Source organism: Trichosurus vulpecula, chromosome 5 (genome assembly GCF_011100635.1).
Source record: "Trichosurus vulpecula isolate mTriVul1 chromosome 5, mTriVul1.pri, whole genome shotgun sequence".
Lineage (NCBI taxonomy): Eukaryota > Metazoa > Chordata > Mammalia > Diprotodontia > Phalangeridae > Trichosurus > Trichosurus vulpecula.
Genome location: NC_050577.1, coordinates 248,735,129 through 248,753,131, shown reverse-complemented (window position 1 = coordinate 248,753,131; position 18,003 = coordinate 248,735,129). Strand labels below are relative to the sequence as shown.

General features: G+C 37.7%; 1 protein-coding gene across 1 annotated transcript in view; it reads right to left on the bottom strand.

The window, feature by feature from the left end:
- PTPRR (protein tyrosine phosphatase receptor type R) overlaps positions 1–18,003 on the bottom strand; it is a 187,105-nt gene that overhangs the window by 48,964 nt on the left and 120,138 nt on the right. The window contains exons 9-11 of the mRNA XM_036761708.1: positions 4,665–4,775; positions 3,273–3,430; positions 1,039–1,152 (exon numbers count right to left, since the gene is read on the bottom strand). Of these exons, the coding sequence (XP_036617603.1) occupies positions 1,039–1,152; positions 3,273–3,430; positions 4,665–4,775 (383 nt within the window). The remainder of the gene's footprint in view (positions 1–1,038; positions 1,153–3,272; positions 3,431–4,664; positions 4,776–18,003) is intronic.

Genomic DNA, 18,003 nt, shown 5'->3' with positions numbered 1-18,003 from the left:
AATAAATGTTTATTGCCTGCCAGCCTGGAACCTTCCTATTTTAACCACTTTTTCTTGTTTTCTAGTTGTTTCTACCCACTGGAACAGTAAAAGGGCTGTTACTTGTTGCTCAGTCATTCAGTGATGTTCGACTCTATGTGACCCCATCAATTTTGTCCATGGGGTTTTCTTGGCAAAGATAATGGAATGGCTTCCCATTTCCTTCTCCAATATGTCCCCATTTACAGATGAGAAACTGAGGCAAATAGGGTTTAAGTGACTTGCCCAGGGTCACACAGCCAGTAAGTGTCTGAGGCCATATTTGAACTCAGATCTTCCTGACTCCAGGCCCCGTGCTTTATCGACTGCACCACTGCACCCCCTACAGGGGCTGTCATTGTACTATCTACATTCTAATTTTCTTGGTCAAAGACCTAGTCACCCTGCCCTGGCTATGGTTCATTCATTGTCACTGACCCATTCATCCCAAAGTAGTTCCATATTGTATTTACTCCTATCCCCTTCCCCCTCCCCCCTCCCTCCATTAAATTTATATATGACATGCCTTAGTTATTGAGAAATAAAAATGGCAGTCTTTGCCATAAAGTGTAGATTACCCCAATGTTTATCATATCTTCCCTCCCTGAAACAACCCTTTTCATCATGCCACATATGGACCGTTTTAGTGGATTCCAGGGCTGAACGTCAGCGATCAAAGTATATGGAAATACAGAGAACAGAAAAAGAAACAGAAAAAATGAGAAGGAAGGAGGTGTTAACAGCTCTCACGACGAACACGCTGGGACATAAAAATGGAAGTGCTAAACATGGGCTTCAGAATGGGGGGCTTCAGATGGTTTGCAGCCCTAGCAATGATTTCTTAATGTGGCTTTTAAAATGCATATATATCCTCCTTGTGTTACAGTCTTATGGAAATGATACATAATTGCTTGGAGCCAGCTCGATTTAAAACGTCCAAGGTTGGTAAATGTGCCTCCTTTACTGATCAATGCCACTTTGCTCTTAAGGCTCTGATTCCCAGTTCTCTTAGCAACTCACCTGTCTACACGAAGCTGACAGACGATGCTGAGTGCATCCACCACTCCTTCCTCTTTCAATTGTCGACAGCCAATGGACGTGGCAATAAAACACCCAGTTCTGCCTATCCCAGCACTGGAGAAAACAAAACAAAACAATAACAGATATTTTCTATTTATTGGTCCAGATCTGTGATTTAATTAACCCCAGGAAGGAAACTTCCAGAAATAGAACTCTATTGGCAACGAATGTCCAAGGCATAGTCTTAGTGAGTTACCTGGGCACTGGGAGGTTTAGCAACTTGCCATTGACACACACTCAGTCTCTCTCAGAGTTGTGATTGAAAATCCAGGGCTTCTTGACATCCTGAGTCCAGGCCTAGTACTCTAGCTCTTTCAAGTGTGCAATGCCCTTTAAGTACATTGTTTCTGTTGAACCTCATGTAGCCCTGTGAATTCAGGGCTATAAGCACTGTTATCCCCATTTGCAGATGAGATTATTGAGAGAAATCAAGTGACTTTCCCAGCATCATACATCTATTATAGGAGGTAGGATCTGAACCCAGGTCTTTCTAACTCTAGCTAAGTAGTACAGTGGATAGAGTGTGGGGTCTAGCCTGGAGTCAAGAAGACTCATCTTCATGAGTTCAAACCTGGCTTCAGACACTTACTAGCTGTGTGAACCTGGACAAGTCTTTTAACTCTGTTTGCCTCAGTTTCCTCACCTGTAAAATGAACCAGAGAAGGAAATGGCAAACCACTCCGGAATCTTTGCAAAAGAAAACTCAAAAATGGGATCACGAACAGTGAGAAATGACTGAACAACAACTCCAAGTCTAGTATTTTATCTACTTGGTCACAAGGTCTCATACATAAATGTGAACCAGCACAATGGAAATAAAAAGTGTAGTTTTTTAAAAGGGAGTTTTTGGGGAGACTATTTAGATAGTCTTTCTAATTCAATTAAGCTCTAAACACTGACATACATGAACTTACCAGTCATTGATGTAATAATAGCTAGCATTTATATAGTGCTTTATGGTTTCACAAAGTGCCTTACCCATGTTACCTCATTTGACACTTATAGCCCTGAGAGTCAGGTGCTATCACTATTATTATTATTATTGTTAGCCCATTTTACAGATTAAGAAATGGAGGCTCAGACTGTTTGAATGACTTGCCCAGGGTCTCATAGCAACTAAGTGTCTGAGGAAGGATTCAAATAGAAGTGTTCCTGACTCTAAGTTCTTGTATCACGAAGCAAAGATCTCTATATATTATTCAAAAGAGGGCATAGCCACAGTCTGAATAATTTTGTCATATACTTAGTAAGCATTCAGCTTGATTGGGCAATATGCAGGTTGGAATGTTGCAGACTCAGGAGGATTTTCCATTCCCCCACCCCCAAGTTTGGGATATTAGTTTTTACATCCCTAGTGGCATGATAGAAGAAGAGTTTTCTTTCCTTAGGGGCTCTATAAGGTTATTGAGGCAGCTAGGTTATTTAATAGAGTGCTGTGCCTGGAGTCACGAAGACCTGAGTTCAAATCTGACCTCATTTACTAGCCGTGTGACTGAGGAAAACTTAATTTTCCTTAGCCTTAGTTTCCTCATCCGTAACATCGGAGTAGTAATAGCCCCTACCTTCCAGAGTTATTGTGAGGATAAAATACGATGATATTTGTGAAGCACTTGACAAACCTTAAGGTGCTATATAAATACTGTTGTTATTATCATCACATACCGTAGAAATAGCATTACCCACTGACTGATGATAAAAGGGGAATTTAAAATAAACTGAGATGATCTGTGGAATCATCAATGGCTGGCTTCACTGAGATGTTTTCTTTCCAAGATAACTCATGCATAGGAGCTACTTGGCAAATTCCACGTTCTACCCATTTTGTTGTTGTCGAGTTCTTTCCGTCCTGTCTGACTCTTCATGACCCCATCTGGGGTTTTCTTGGCAAAGATACTGGACTGCTTTGCCATTTCCTTCTCTAGATCATTTTACAGATGAGGAAACTGAGACAAATAGGGTTTAATGACTTGCCCAGGGTCACACAGCTAGTAAGTGTCTGAGTCTGGTTTTGAACTCAGGTCTTCCTGACTCCAGGCCTGGTGCTCTATCCACTGAACGACCTAGTTTCCCAATACCTACTCCATCAACGCCTACTCCTTTACTAGAGATTCTACCAATACCCACTATTTAACTAGACATCTGCCATCAGAAAAGGGTCTATGTGCATGCATTACCTGCAGTGTACAATTATAGGTCCTCTGCCTGAAGAGGCAATTCTGTCCTCTTCTACATCCAGCATGAGTTGGAGGAGGGGCTGAGCACTGTCGGGGGTTTTATGATCCGGCCAAGATGTATACCAGTAATGTTTCACATGTTGGGTGTGACTTCCTTGCTGAAAAGAGTACAATGGCAACAAAAAAAAAACATACCTCAGCTGCACAATGGACCAAAATGACATCCAGTCCATGCACTACTGAATCTCAGGGTGATTTGTTTTGTTCTAAGTATAAAATGGACTGCTTATGTAGAAGCGGCATTCTTGTGTCTAATAAGAATCATATAAGATGAGAAGAAATGGATGAGATGCAATCAACACATCTATCATTGACAAGATCACAGATAAATCCATTAAAATATTAAAGTTGTCTTGTGATCATTCAGAAAAGGTACATATTGAAAAGATCTCTTCACTTTGAGCAAGTTTTACTTAGATGTGACAATGTGGCATCTTTTCATCCTTTTAAAACAACTATTCTTAAATTGACATATTTATGTCTTTTGTTCCTTCTATTTATCATAAACACACCTCAACATAAAAAACACACACATAACTATGTACAAACTCTCTTTTACCCTTATTTGCTCAAATTTCTGTATATACCCTCCTATTCTCCTATTCAAATTTTCTCAATGAAATAAATTACTATGATTATCTAGATAAGATTGATATCTTTGGGGTCAGTTATCACACAGTGAAAATAATTCCATGGCCACATCTCCTAGGATATTCTCAAGCATCAGTGAATAACATGCAGTCTTGCTGTGAAAGAGTCTGGCCTGGGGAAAGTCACTGTAAATTAACTCTAAGTTTTTGAAGATCTCATTAGCACCTCTGTCTTGCCTTGCCACCCACCAGCACAGATTTTCTTTTTCACAGTTGCTAAGCCTTAGTTAACAGTGATCAGGTTCAAGCAATTTCCCCTCCTTCATTATGGTAATACCTCAAATGTGAATAGGGAAAAGTAGTTGAAATCCTGTTTTTAAATGCCTTTTCAACAAATTAAACCAGGGATCCCTTATCTGTGGAAAAAAATCACAACACTCCATCATGAATTTAAGGGCCTATTTATGCTAATTCAATTGATTTACATATTCAAAGTGGCTAAAAATAAATTTAGGATCTGATTTTAATTTATTTGGCAATTGTAAAATTATTGGATTTCCTTTAAATCAAGTGTGATTATTTTAATAAGCATCATTGATTTCAAAGCAGATTTTCTAGAAAATAATATATCTACTAGTAAATATTCAGCTTGATTGGGCAATATGCAGGTTGGAATATATGACACCTAATTACTTGATTTATTATAATCTTAATATTTATTTTGGAGAAAGGTTTTTCTTACCTTTAGGGTAAGGTTTCGGACAGTATAGTTATCACATTCTTTCACACCGAGAACCAAGACTTCAACTTTTCCATATATCCCTCTCTTTTCTGGCCAGTAGAGTACACATTTCTAGAAAAAAAAAAGTAAAACTGAGAAAATATGAAGAATTTTTATTGGTCTTGGAACATATTTCATTCAAAGATCTCAATGTTTTTCTTGAGTAGTATTGTTCAAATGGGTGGGAGCCCTAACAACAAACTCAGTCCTGAGCAGCTGCTAAGTTATCTAGAGGGCAGGGAGAGAAAGCAAACTGAAAAAGGAAGAGATGGAATCAAAGCATTTTTGAACTTCACAGCAAACCAGATTTAATCTGAAGCCAGATTAAAATAAAAGCGTGTTATTTTGCCACTCTAACCCAGGGCTCCTGCCTTCATCAAACCAAAATCTATTTCAAAAGTAGTGCTAAATACTGGAGACTAGGAATTCTTAATCTTTTTCATAGAGCCTTGGCCCCTTTTGGCGGTCTTCTGAAAACTATGGACCCTATCCTCAAATTGATGTTCTTAAACGCATAAAATAAAATAAATAGGCTTACAAAGGAAACCAATCATACTGGAATAGTTATCAAAATTATATTTATATATATAATATTATATGATATTATATATATTTATATGTATAATTATATATACATATGTGTGTATGTGTGCATTTTTTTTAAAAACCTCACCAAATTAATGTATATGTTATGAAGCCCTGCTATTAAGCAATGTGTTTTCCCTTGGAGCTCAAATCCAAGCATGTAAAGAAACCTTAATAGAGACTACACCCATAGAATTACATTTTCCAAGAGAGCAGTTATAGTAGAAAAGTTAGCAATCATAAAGTTGTTGGAAAAATATTGCATTGAAATAATTGTAAAAGTGATTCCACAATGTAATCAACCAATCAATAATCAACAAGTATTTATGGAGTACCTACTATGTGTCAGGCCCTGTGCTGGTCTCTAGGGATACAGCAACAAAAATGGGCTCCCTTTCCTTGCAAACTCAAAAATAGTTGCATTTCTTCTAGTTTGTAGAATTTTGATGTACAATAAATCAATTTTGAGAAGAAGCAGCTTGGCATATAGGGTAGAAGGCTAGCTTTGGAATCAGAAAGACCTGGGAAGTCTAGCTTCTGATATGTATTAGCTGGGGGACCATCAACTCCCTTAACCTCTGCTTATCTTAGATAACTCTCAAAGTCTATAGATGATTGATCTGTATCTGTGAAGGGAGTTTTCACAAGTGGAGTTTGCTACAGTGATGAAATTACATGTCTTCCACCTCACCCCCTTGCCCATGCCTAAATAGATAGTAATATATTACAGTATATATATAGATAGATGAAGATACAGAAATATATAAAATACACACACCTACATCCACACATGTGTGGATGTATACATATCATATAGTAAATATGTATACATCCATATATACATTACATAGTGTATATATGGATGTATATATTATATAGTAAATATGTGTGTATACACACATATTATATACATATGCTGTATACACACATTATATATATATATATGTATATATATATATATATATACACATCCATGGATATATGCATAGATGCATTGGATATATATCCATATATAAATACAAATTATATAGACTATACAAATACAAGTGAATAGATCTATATCCATATCTCTCTATATAGAGAGATATACCTATCTCTCTAGACCTCTATCTATCTATCTATCTATCTACCTAGGCAACTAGGTGGAATAGTAGATAGAATTCTGGACCTGGATTCAAGAAAATACAAATTTAAATCTGTCTTAAGTTACTAGCTGTGTGACTGTGGTAAAGTTATTTAACCTCTGTGTCCCTCAGTTTCCTCATTTGTAAAATAGGGATAATAATAGTATCTATCTCCTGGGAGGTTGTTGTGCTTAGCAAAGTACCTGGCACACAATAATAGTTGATAAATGCTTGTTTTCTTCTTCTCTCTCTCTCCCTCCCTCCCTCCTCTTTTCTCTCCCTCCCCTCTCCCCACTCTCCTTTCTTCTCTTTCCTCTCTCTCACCTATCTATTCATTCGTATTTGAATTTTATTTAGAGGCTCTTAAAACCTGCTTTAAGTTTCTAATAGAATATTTTCTAAAGTAGAAAGCTGATTGTCCTATGAGATTTTTTTCTGTCAGGCTTATAATCTCTGAGATTTTGTCCTTATTGAAGTAACTCCCCTACATTCACAGTTGGTCCATTATATTTCCAGTGTTGTTTTTCTTAGTAAGACAACTCTTGTTGATCTCTAGTTCATATGCCCGCTAGTGAACCTGTTCATTATGAGAAGCTCCTTAATTCATCTTTTTTTAAAGTAAATTTTTATTGACATCTTTTAATTTTAAATTATCTAAATTACTCACTCGCTCCCTCCCCTCCCCTTCCTAATAATCCCTCAAGGTTTCATATTACACATCCAGGCCACCTTCTTGGAGGAAAACTGGCAATAAGATAGAGTAACATGACAAACATATATTCAGCACATGTACAAGATTATGTGCAGTAATACTTGATTCAACTTATGATTTCATTGGGGTACAGAGACATACATATTCTTAGCCTAGTTATTATTTAATTGGTTTGAATTACTATGGAGACACAGATTCTTTCCAATTATGCCTAAAAAATACAAGCAAAACAAATGGCCCTATAAAATATCACTCCTCAACCTCATTGATTTAAAATGCTTAAATATACATCTTTATATATACCTATATTGTTCCATCAATCAGGATTTTCAGTTTTCCTCGGAAGCACATATCTTTTGAGTGTGGGGTAGAAGGCAAATAGGGTTTCAAAATCATAGCTATAGACCCCGAGTCAATTTCTTTCCCAGGTAACTTCCCTTTTTACCCACTGAACACCTGTTTCTTCACATCCATTTGCAATGTAACTATACAGCCTTATTTTTAAAGAACTGCTACATTACTAATTATAGGCATAGACAGAACAGAAGATGAATCATCTTAAAGTCACAAGAATTAACTGAGGGAAAGGGGGAAAGGGTGAGGAAGGAAGACATATTGAAAGATCATCATGATATCCAGAAATATGCTGTAAAACCATGCCATGATCTATTGCAGCCACTTCCCCAAGTGGAATCTTGGGTTCTCCATCCCCTGTCCCCCAAACCTATCCACAGAGAACATTTTGATCTCTCTAAAATTCAATTAATTTGTTTTAGGTTTATTTGAATGCTAGAAAACCATGGAAGATTTTAACCTAGCTGGTTGCAGTATATCGAATTTAGCTGATCACAACATTGTAAGACACAGAAAAAAACATCTTAAAATAAAACCTCTTCATCCCTTTGGCATTTCCAACTTGTTCAAAGCTTAAAATCTACCGAGTTTGGGAAAGGTAAATCATACTGACCCATGTACCTCGTTTCTTTCAAATGATATAATCAAGACCCAGAAAGCTATCTTAAAGTCTGTGCCCCTTGGAAGATGCCCAGAATAATGTCAAAGCCAAAAAACCCAATAATAACATATTGGGGAAATAAAAAAGCACTGAAAAGTTTAGTCATCACCTATCTTGGCACGTGAACCCCGTTATCCATTATCAGACCTAAGTAGTATGCATCTCCCTGGGAGGCCAGATGTCATTGCTGAGATGAAAAGAACCAGTTCACCAGGCAGCCAGCACCCAGTGGAGCAGGCTTCTGAGCCTCCTTGATAAAATGCTTCTCTCCCAAGACTCCAGTAGCCTCTCGAGAGTGTTTTTCTTGACTCCTTACCAGCAAAGCAATTGGCAACCAGAACTGGGAGGACAATGAAGTGTGACTTGTTCATGCAAACACCCTTAATTAACATTCCCATCTCCATTCTGAGATACAATAGCTTATTTTTAAACACTGGCTACATTATTTCTTTTTTTTTTCTTTCAGGAGAACACAGAAGAGTTTGAGTGCTTCTGAATATGAGGTTATGTAAAGATATGAAATATTATCTGTTATATTTGAGAAGCAGTTACATTATGATTATTTATTGTTCTGAAAATGATAAGAAAGGGATTGAAAATGAGATAAGGGGAAATAGGACAACTCACTAATTTCAATTTAGGAATTTCAAAATAACAAATATCTTTTGTCATTTTCATCACTATCTCCATTCATACATTTTCTTAGATCAAGAGTTCTTAATTTGTTTGGTGTTCTGGACCCATTTGGCAGTCTGGGGGAACCTAGGGGACCCTTCTCAGAAGAATATTTTTAAATGCATAGGATTACAAAAGAAACAAAAATTATTAAATTACATGAAATACAATTATATATATATGTTGTTGGCTTTTTTAAAAAAAATCACGGACCCTAGGTTAAGAACCTGAGAGCTAGAGAATCAGAGCTAGAAGTGACTTTAAATACCAAGATCCAACTCCACCATTTTGCAAATGAAAAAACTGAGTTAGAGAGAAGTGATTTAATGAAGGTGTCAGAGACAATGGATGGCAGTCAGGATTCAAGCCCAGGAGTTCTGATTTTAAACTCAGAGGCTTTCTGTCTGTACCATGATTCAAAGGTTCAATCTGACCAAGTTTTTTCACCTAACTTGGATGTTTCCACCTATTACAACTTATGTGTTATCCATTTGAAATGAAAGTTAAGTCCTGAGATATTCTGGTTGAGATAACTTTGAAGAAAAGAAGAGTTAAATAAACTAAGGATCAACAAATGACTTGATAACTGGCTAGAAGTAGGTTATAGAGGAAGGAAAGGGTACAAATAAAAACAGTATCATCATCTATTTAATGTTCTTCTTCTCCTTGACCTTCCTCCCTTCTCCAGGACATTCCAAATTCTTTGTGGAAAGAATGTAGTTTGATCAATAGTTTATTCTCCTGAGATGGGGCAGAAGTGAAGGAAGAAAACCATTCAATTGAGTAGTACTTTTTAAAAAAGGTGTTATAAACCACATGTAAAGAAGGTTTTACTCTATTAGATAAAGAACTATAAGGAGAAAAGTTATGAAAGGCTCCATGCCAAGGAATTTGAGCAAAAAGAGAATACTGATGTCAAACTAGCCCCATATCACATTCAATGGTGTGGGTCTGAGAAATTCTATGGGCAGTCTCCATGTCTTTGCACAGGTGCCTCCGACATCGACATCCACCTCCACACACACTCTGCTTCTTAAAATTCCTAGTCTTCAAAATATACATGTGGTCCCTAAGTCTCCATAAAGCCTTTCATGATCTCAATACCCCCTTGCCTCCATGGTCCAAGTTAGCTATCTTCTACAGGAAGCCTTTCCCAATCTCTCTTAGTTCTAGTTCTGCCTTCTGTCTCATTTATTTCCTATTTTTCTCGTACAGAGTTTATTTGTACATATCTATTTGCATTCTGCTTCCCCCATTAGATTGAGAGCACCTCGAGTCCAGAGACTGTTGTCTCCTGTCTCGTCCATCTCCATCTTCTCCTCCTCTTCCTCCTCCCCCATATCCAGCACTTAGGATAGTTCCTTGTACATAGTAGGTATTTAATAAATGTTTATTGATTGACTGACACTTTACTTCTTGAAAATATTTTGTATTTATATTTATCTGTGTATAAAATGAATTCTTACCCACTCCTAGTAAAATATAAGCTCCTTGAGATCAGGAACTACTTTATTTTTTCTTCTCTCTCTCACCGCCCCCTCTCTGCCCCGCCCCAGCCCTTATGGAGCTATGTGAATAGTAGTGCTTGATAAGTCTGTATTGAATTGAATAGATTCCTGTCCTCCTCCTCCACCTCCTCGTCTTCCCTGTCTTCTTCATCCTCTTATTCCTCCCTGTCCCTCCTCTCTATCCTCCTCCTCCTCCTCCTCCATTCCTACTCCTCTCTGTCCTCTTCATCCTCCTCCTACTCCATTCTTCCTCCTCCTCCCTGGCCCTCCTCCCCCCCCCCCCGTCTTCATCTTCCTCTTCCTCCTCCATTACTCCTCTGCCCCTTCATCTTCCTCCTCTTCCTCTCTCTTCTCCCCATCTGCTCCCTCCTCTCCCTCCCCCTTCTCCCTGTCTTCCTCCTCTTCCTTACATATCAAGGGCAATAGAAATATTTGGTAGTGTTTGAGATAAGAGAAAATAGAGCAACACTTTCTATTAAATATGAAACATATTTAAAGGTGACAGGTTTCATTAGAAATGGAAAAGAAATGCTCTCTTTAAAAACAGTCTTCTTCCCATCATATATAAAAAGTGCATGAGAAACCAAGAAGGAAAAAAAGTTTCCCCAGTGTGTTGATTTGTGTTCACACAAGACATGTTTGTTTAATTGTTTTTTTATCATAACTGAAACAGCATCTAACTCCTGAGGGTGCCAGCTCTCTCAGCCTTTTGTTGACATTTCCAGAAGAGACAGTCACCTGCTTCCTCTGAAATGAATAGAATGCTGTCTAAATATGTATCTAGAAAGCTTGGCTTACTATGTTATAAAGTGATTCAGCATTACCAGCACACCCTCCAGTGTACCATATGTACAGTGTCCATCTGCACCTATGGTGTCCATTCCTGGGGAGAGCTGCATTTTTAGAAGAAGCCATGTGGTTGGGACTACTTCCTGTTGAGTTTTTGCATTGCTTTAGTAAATTAAATATTTATGGTTTCACCAGAATTCATTCTGTAATTATTGTCAATTGATCAACAAATTTGTTGACATATTTAAGGTACTACATTAGGCATTGCTGGGAAAATACAAGACATACTGTTCTCAATGAGTCAATGATCTTGTTGGTGAGACAAGGTGTATATGAAAAAAGAACTATCTAAAAATGTGAGGCAGATCTTGCTAAATGCCAAATAAATACTATAAGCACTAAGTGGAGAAAAAGTTTAGAGAGAGGAAAGATCACTATGGGGCTGAGTAGTTATACAGGCAGGATTCATATATCAATCAATAAGTCTTTATTAAGTGCCTACCACATACCAGGCACTGTACTAAGTGCTGGGGATACAAAAAAGGCAAAAAGTAGTTCCTGCCCACAAGGAGCTTACAGTCTAATGGGGAAGACAATGTGCAAACAAATATATGCAAAGTAAGATATCTGCAGGATAAATATGGAATACAGACAGTTATTGCTTTATGTAAGTGGACCATGCCATAGATGTCTACTGAAGCAATTTTTATGTAATGTAAATTTGCCCTTGGACTTAGGGAGGATAGGAAAAAGGGGCCACCCACCCATTGAGGGAGGGGGCCAGCACATAGTTTAAGGACACACAAGAGCTGGGCATGGAGAAGTGAGAATAGGAGGAGCAACATGGGGACTAAGGCCAGCCACATGGGGGACTGGCTCTCAAGTCAATTGGAGTCTGTCTCTCAATCCAAGCCCCTGATCCAACGATATGGCAGTGGCATTTCTCCACAAGTCTTGGAAGGTTTGGGTTTTTTTGTTATCATTTTTGGGTTTTTTGTTGTTGTTGTTGTTTTTTTTTTTTTTTTGGTGGAGATGAGGTGAGAGGCCAGGGGCCAAGCTGAGGGACAGGAGCAGAAAGAGCACAGTACTGCACAATAAAGCTAACAGGTTTATTTTTGGGGGGAATGTGTATTTCTTTCAGAATTCTTTACATAAAATTGAATTTGCATAATGCAAATTTACATAAAATGAAAAGGTAATGAAGGCACTGGAAATTAAGAGGTTTCAGGGAAGGCTTCCTGTAGAAGGTGGAATTTTAGGTGGGACTTCCATTAAGTCAGGAAACTAAGGAGGTCAGTAGTCCAAGCAGAGAATGACGAGCATTCCAAGGATGGCCACAGAGAATACCGTAAGCCAAGAGATGAAATGTCTTGTTTGTGGGAACAGATAGGAAGCCAGTATTTATCAGGGACTACGTATCAGGGAGTAAAGCCTAAGAAGACTGGAAAGATAGGAGGGGCTACTTTATGAAGGCTTTTAATGCCAAACAGAGCATTTGCTCCTAGAGGCAATAGGAAGCCACATCTATACATCTCTAGTTCTATAGCATTTCTCCCATTTTCCAGCTCTATTCTTCCAACCATACCAGTGACTCCAGGCAAGTCACTTAATGACTGAGTTTCTTCACCTAGTAAATAACCATGGTCATATTATTGTAATGTCAGAAGAGACCTCAAGAAGTCTACGTGATATTTCTCCTTCTTGTACAGTAGGAGCTTTTAAATTGTGTATGTGTGTGTGTGTGTGTGTGTGTGCGCATATGTGTGTACGTGTGCATGTGGCATGGACCCCTTTGACCATCAGCGAAGCCTCTAGATGGACCAGTTCTTAAAATAATGTGTGTTGCCTACATTCAAAAATTTCAGTTACAGGTTAGTGAAAATGATTATATATTTTTTCCCATCCAAATTCACAGATTCCTCTGTAATATCTCAATATTCCCCTTGTGAATGCCAGGTTAAGAACCATTATTTACCTCTATCAGAGGTAATAATGGTAAATGATAGTACCTAGACCATTATCTACCTCATTCAGAAAAGCAACCAGAGAGATTACCCCTCTCTTCTTAAAGTCCTCCTCTCTTGATTCTTTGTGATATGAAGGTAACTCTGGGTTCTCAGAGGCTACACCAGCAAAGCATACTAACCTATCCTACCAAGCTAGAAAGGTGTTGTGTCTGAATCTGGCAACAGACTGAATATCTGTCTTCTGAGAGTCAGTTTAAGTTCAGAGAAGCTCATTAGAAGGTTGGCCTCAGAGTAATTCATTTTTTAGTTACAGAAAAAGCATGAAGACAATCTAAGGTACAGAGGGGTTGAATTGTGTGTTAGTGGAAGGACTATCCACCACAACAAAATCACAGCAAAATATAGCTATATTATAAAAGTATATAGCAGTTGTCTGCCTACATAAAAGATTTCTTAGATATCTCATTGATTTCTCTAGATATCTCATAGATATTCTCTAGATAGTGAGACCACCAGCCCTCTAAGGTCTTTCTTCCTTAGTTGGCCACTATTGTATGGGCTGAGATTTGCTTTAAAACTTCTACCTCTGTGTTTTCATTCTCCACAAGTGTTTGTAATAAATTCAATTTCTCCAGCTACTCACCTGCCTTCTTCAAGTTGGATTTGGCCATAGGTAGGGTGGATGCTTTGTCTGCCTGACTACTGAATGTGGATGTAATCAAATAACACTTGCTATTTTTGGACCTATCTTCTCTCTTGAGCATTGTAGATTCTGGCCAACATCTCTTTTCTAGCAATGGTGTAGTGCAATTAGCAAAAACAAAAACAAAACTTGAAATACCAGCATTTGGCACATTTGGTTTCTCTCCAATGGAATTCCCTTCTTTATGATATCTGCCTGGTTGAAATAATTCAAAATTTTAAATCTCTAAAATCCTTATTTTAAAGACAAAAAGAGTCTTTGTTCCATCCATTTTTCTCCTAGTGCATATTTCAATTATTCCTATTTTACACATAAGTAGGTGGTTAAGAAAGTCTTCGAAATAAAGTGAGAAAATATGGTATGTTTCTTGCCAAAAATTTCTTACTAAAACATCAAGATAATTCATGAGAACACCAAGCCTGAGAATTCCTAAGGATGCCTCCTCCTCTTCCCTCTAAATTAGGAGGAAATGACGACTGTCTGTCCAAAACAATGACTGTAAATACTAATTGAAAGTCAGTGCAACTTTGGTAAACATGCGGTTTCCTCATAGTCTGAAAGCCAGTAGACATTTCTTTCAAGCTATTCTTCTCTCTGTTTTGTTTGAATATCTGACATTTCAGTATTTCCTCTATAATATCATCTACACATTTCTGGACAGTCTAGACATAGTATGAAATTTCATTAGATGTCAACAAGGAAACCTGACCCAATATTTACTTTGACAACCAGTGCTATAGATGACACTGATTCTTTGAAAGTACAGACAACAGACAGCAGGACATTTTGGAAGGACATAAATCATAATATTTTAGACATATTAATTTGATGTGTGTGTTTATATATATATACATATGTATATATATATAAACACACACATACATATGTTATAATCCGGTCATCTTGGAACGTGGGAATCTAAAAATGGAAGGACCCTTTCTCATGTTTGACTTAAAAATTCTAAAGGAAAGAGGCAGAAAAAGCTTCACCAACCCTAAAACAGATGACATTTGTAACTCACCTTAAATGTTGCAAATACATTATCACATCTAATCCTCACAACTATACTGAGAATGCACCCCCATTTTATAGAAATGAAAGCTGAGGCTCAGAAAGTTTAAGTGACTTGCTCACAGTCATATGCCTGAGGTCAGAGGTAGGAGCCAAACCCAGGTCTTTGTGACTCCATGCCTAGCACTCTTTCTACTATATCATACTATCTCTGGGATAGACACATGGTTAAAAATATCCACTTTAATGCTAAAAAAAAATAATCTTGTAAGAATAATGGCAGGTTGGATGGATTTATAGATCTAAGAATTGAGAAAGTGTTGTCCTACTCAAATACAGATAAAGGAAGGGCTCTTGGGAGAATGTGCCCTTTGTAAATATATAGTCATGGATAAAGTTGTGACGATATAGTTTCTAAATACACACTCACAGTATGTTGTAGTAAGGTCAGAATGACAGATAAGGTTGGTCATAGCAGTGGTAGAAGACAACAACCATTTACACTATATCAAGGCTAAACCAAGAAGGCCAAGAAGGATGTTGAAAAAGAATGATGAAGAAGACAGAGCTCTAGTTCTGAAGCACAGAAAATCTAGATTAGAATCCCAGCTGTGACATGTACTATTTGTGGATCTTGCTCCAGTCCCCTGACTTCTGAGTCTCAGTTTCATTACATGTAAAATGAGGATTGTTGTTATTGTGTTTGTCCTTTGTTTTTGAAGAGGACCATAACATCAGGGAAATGATGACATGACTTGCAGTTGACTTTGATTTGAGGGAGGGCTGTGCAAGGCCACCAGCCTCACTTTCTCCTCCAGGGCCATCTGGGTCCAATGGCCTGATATTCACCAGGATGATTGGAGATGGCCTAGGATGCTTTGGGAGACCCTATAAAATGGGGATGAAATTATTCATTCTACTTGGCTTGCAAGGTTGCGGAAAAGAAACCATTTGAAGGTGGTGAGGGCACCAGCCCTCTAAGGTCTTATTTCCTCAGTTGGTCACTATTGTACGGACTGAGGTTTGCTTTAAAAATTCTATGTCTGTGTTTTCATTATCGACAAGTGTTTGTAATAAATTCAATTTCTCCAGCTACTCACTTGTCTTCTTAGATTTGGCCATGGGTAGGGTGGGTGCTTTGTCTTCCTGACTACTGAATGGGGATGTAATCAAATAACACTTGCTATCTCTTGAGCATTGTAGGTTCTGGCCAACATCTCTTCTCTAGCAATGGAGTAGTGCAATTAAACAAAAAACTTCAATTATTCTTATATATTTGTATATTATATATTCATATATATTATATATAATATATGTTATATGTATCTTATATATTCGTGAATTATTCTTATATAACTTTAAGCTATTACTATATGATCTGTGATTTCGTCCCACTATTGTGAGAGCACCTCCACTAACTCATACTGCAAACTTTTGTAGCTCAGTATTATTATTATTGTTGTTATTGAGTCTTTTAAGTTGTGTCTGACTCTTTGTGATCCCCTTTGAGGTTTGTTTTGGCAAACATATTACAGTGGTTTGCCATTTTCTTCTCCAGCTCACTTTACAGATGAGGAAAGAAGGCAAACAGAGTGAAGTGACTTACCTAGGGTCACGTAGCTAGCGAGTATCTGAGGCTGGATTTGAACTCAGGTAGATGGGTTCCTGATTTCAAGCCTAGTGCTCAATCCACCGCACCACCTAGCTGTCCCTACTATTATTACTGTCTTTTGAACATACTTTCTAGTAGATAAGTACAATTATAATTTATATGTCATTTATGTACCCTATTTGATAGAAATTTACTGACTGACGCTTCTGATACATTAAAACTCTATTATGAGAGATCCAATGACTCTTATTTCTCTACCTTGTACTACAAAGTGGAAAAAATTAATATGCATCACTAGGCTGACAAATTGAATGGAAGGCAATTTGTGATGGGCTTCCACAACGATGGCAATGTATCCTAAAATCCATATGCAATATTGTGTCTCATAAATATTCTTTTGGATTTTATTTATTAATAAATATGCAGCATGACCAAATAATAATGGTGTTGGGGAAAACTAATTTTCTGCCCCTGAACACCTACATTATTAATGAAATAGATCATAAAGTAGTGATTTGGGCTTGTTTTTCCCCATTAAATTTCTTGAGATGAAAAAAAAAAAACATGTAGAATACCAAAGTATGTGAGTACAGTTTGAGTACATAATCTCACAGCAATTGACAAAAAAAGTTCGAAAAACTCTGACGATGGTATCATGAATTTTATAAGGTATCTTTCAATCTTTATAATTCCATAGTTTTGTATAGCATTATCTCCTTTCATATATAATTTCTTTTGAAGCTCCCCTATCTCCATGGCTTGCTTTGTAGAGCTTGACAGTGGCTGATAAATGGGAGGAAGAGGGCTGGACTGGGTAGGGGAAGGAGGATTGACAGTGAACAGGGACAAATGATGAATGAGGAATACAAATACCAGGGCGGAATAGGGACAAAAGACAAATGGGCAAGGCAGAGGCATGAGAGAAAATTGAAAAACAATCTATTAAGGTAGAGACAGGCCTAGAGGTAATGGATGACACTGTGGACCAAAAGAGAATAGAGAGAAATAAAGGAGATGAAAACAAACAGAGCAAAGGGGTCAGAGGTGGAGGGGGTGTCAGAGAGAGGGAGCAGAAAGGAGAGAAACAGTGGGTGTGGGGTGAAAGAGGAGAAGGGGAGGGGAGAAAAGAGGAAAAAAGAGAAAACAGAGAGAGGGAAAATGAGAAGAAAGGGGAAGGAGAAGAGAGGAAAAGAGAAGCTCCAAGGCAGACAGAGAAAAGGAAAGAATGGTATTTTGGACTGTGCTACAAGCCAGGCTTCTATTAAAACATTTAAAAGAGAAAGAAAGGCTGAATGGTAGATAGGCCATATGATGAAACAAATCTTCCCACTTGTCAAGGCTTCTTTTTTTATGCCATAGAACAACACGGAGTCAATTATTAGTACTACTTGGTAAAAAGTTGTACCCTAGAATTTCATTTTGGTGAAGCCTTGTGAAATAATGGAAAAGCATTCAGTGTCTGTGGCCAGATTTGAACTCAGGAAGATGAGTCTTCCTGACTTCAGATCTAGTACTCTTATCCACCACACTACCTAGCTGCCTACATAACTGTAACTATATAATGTAGACAGATTAGATAGATAGGTAGGTAGGTAGGTA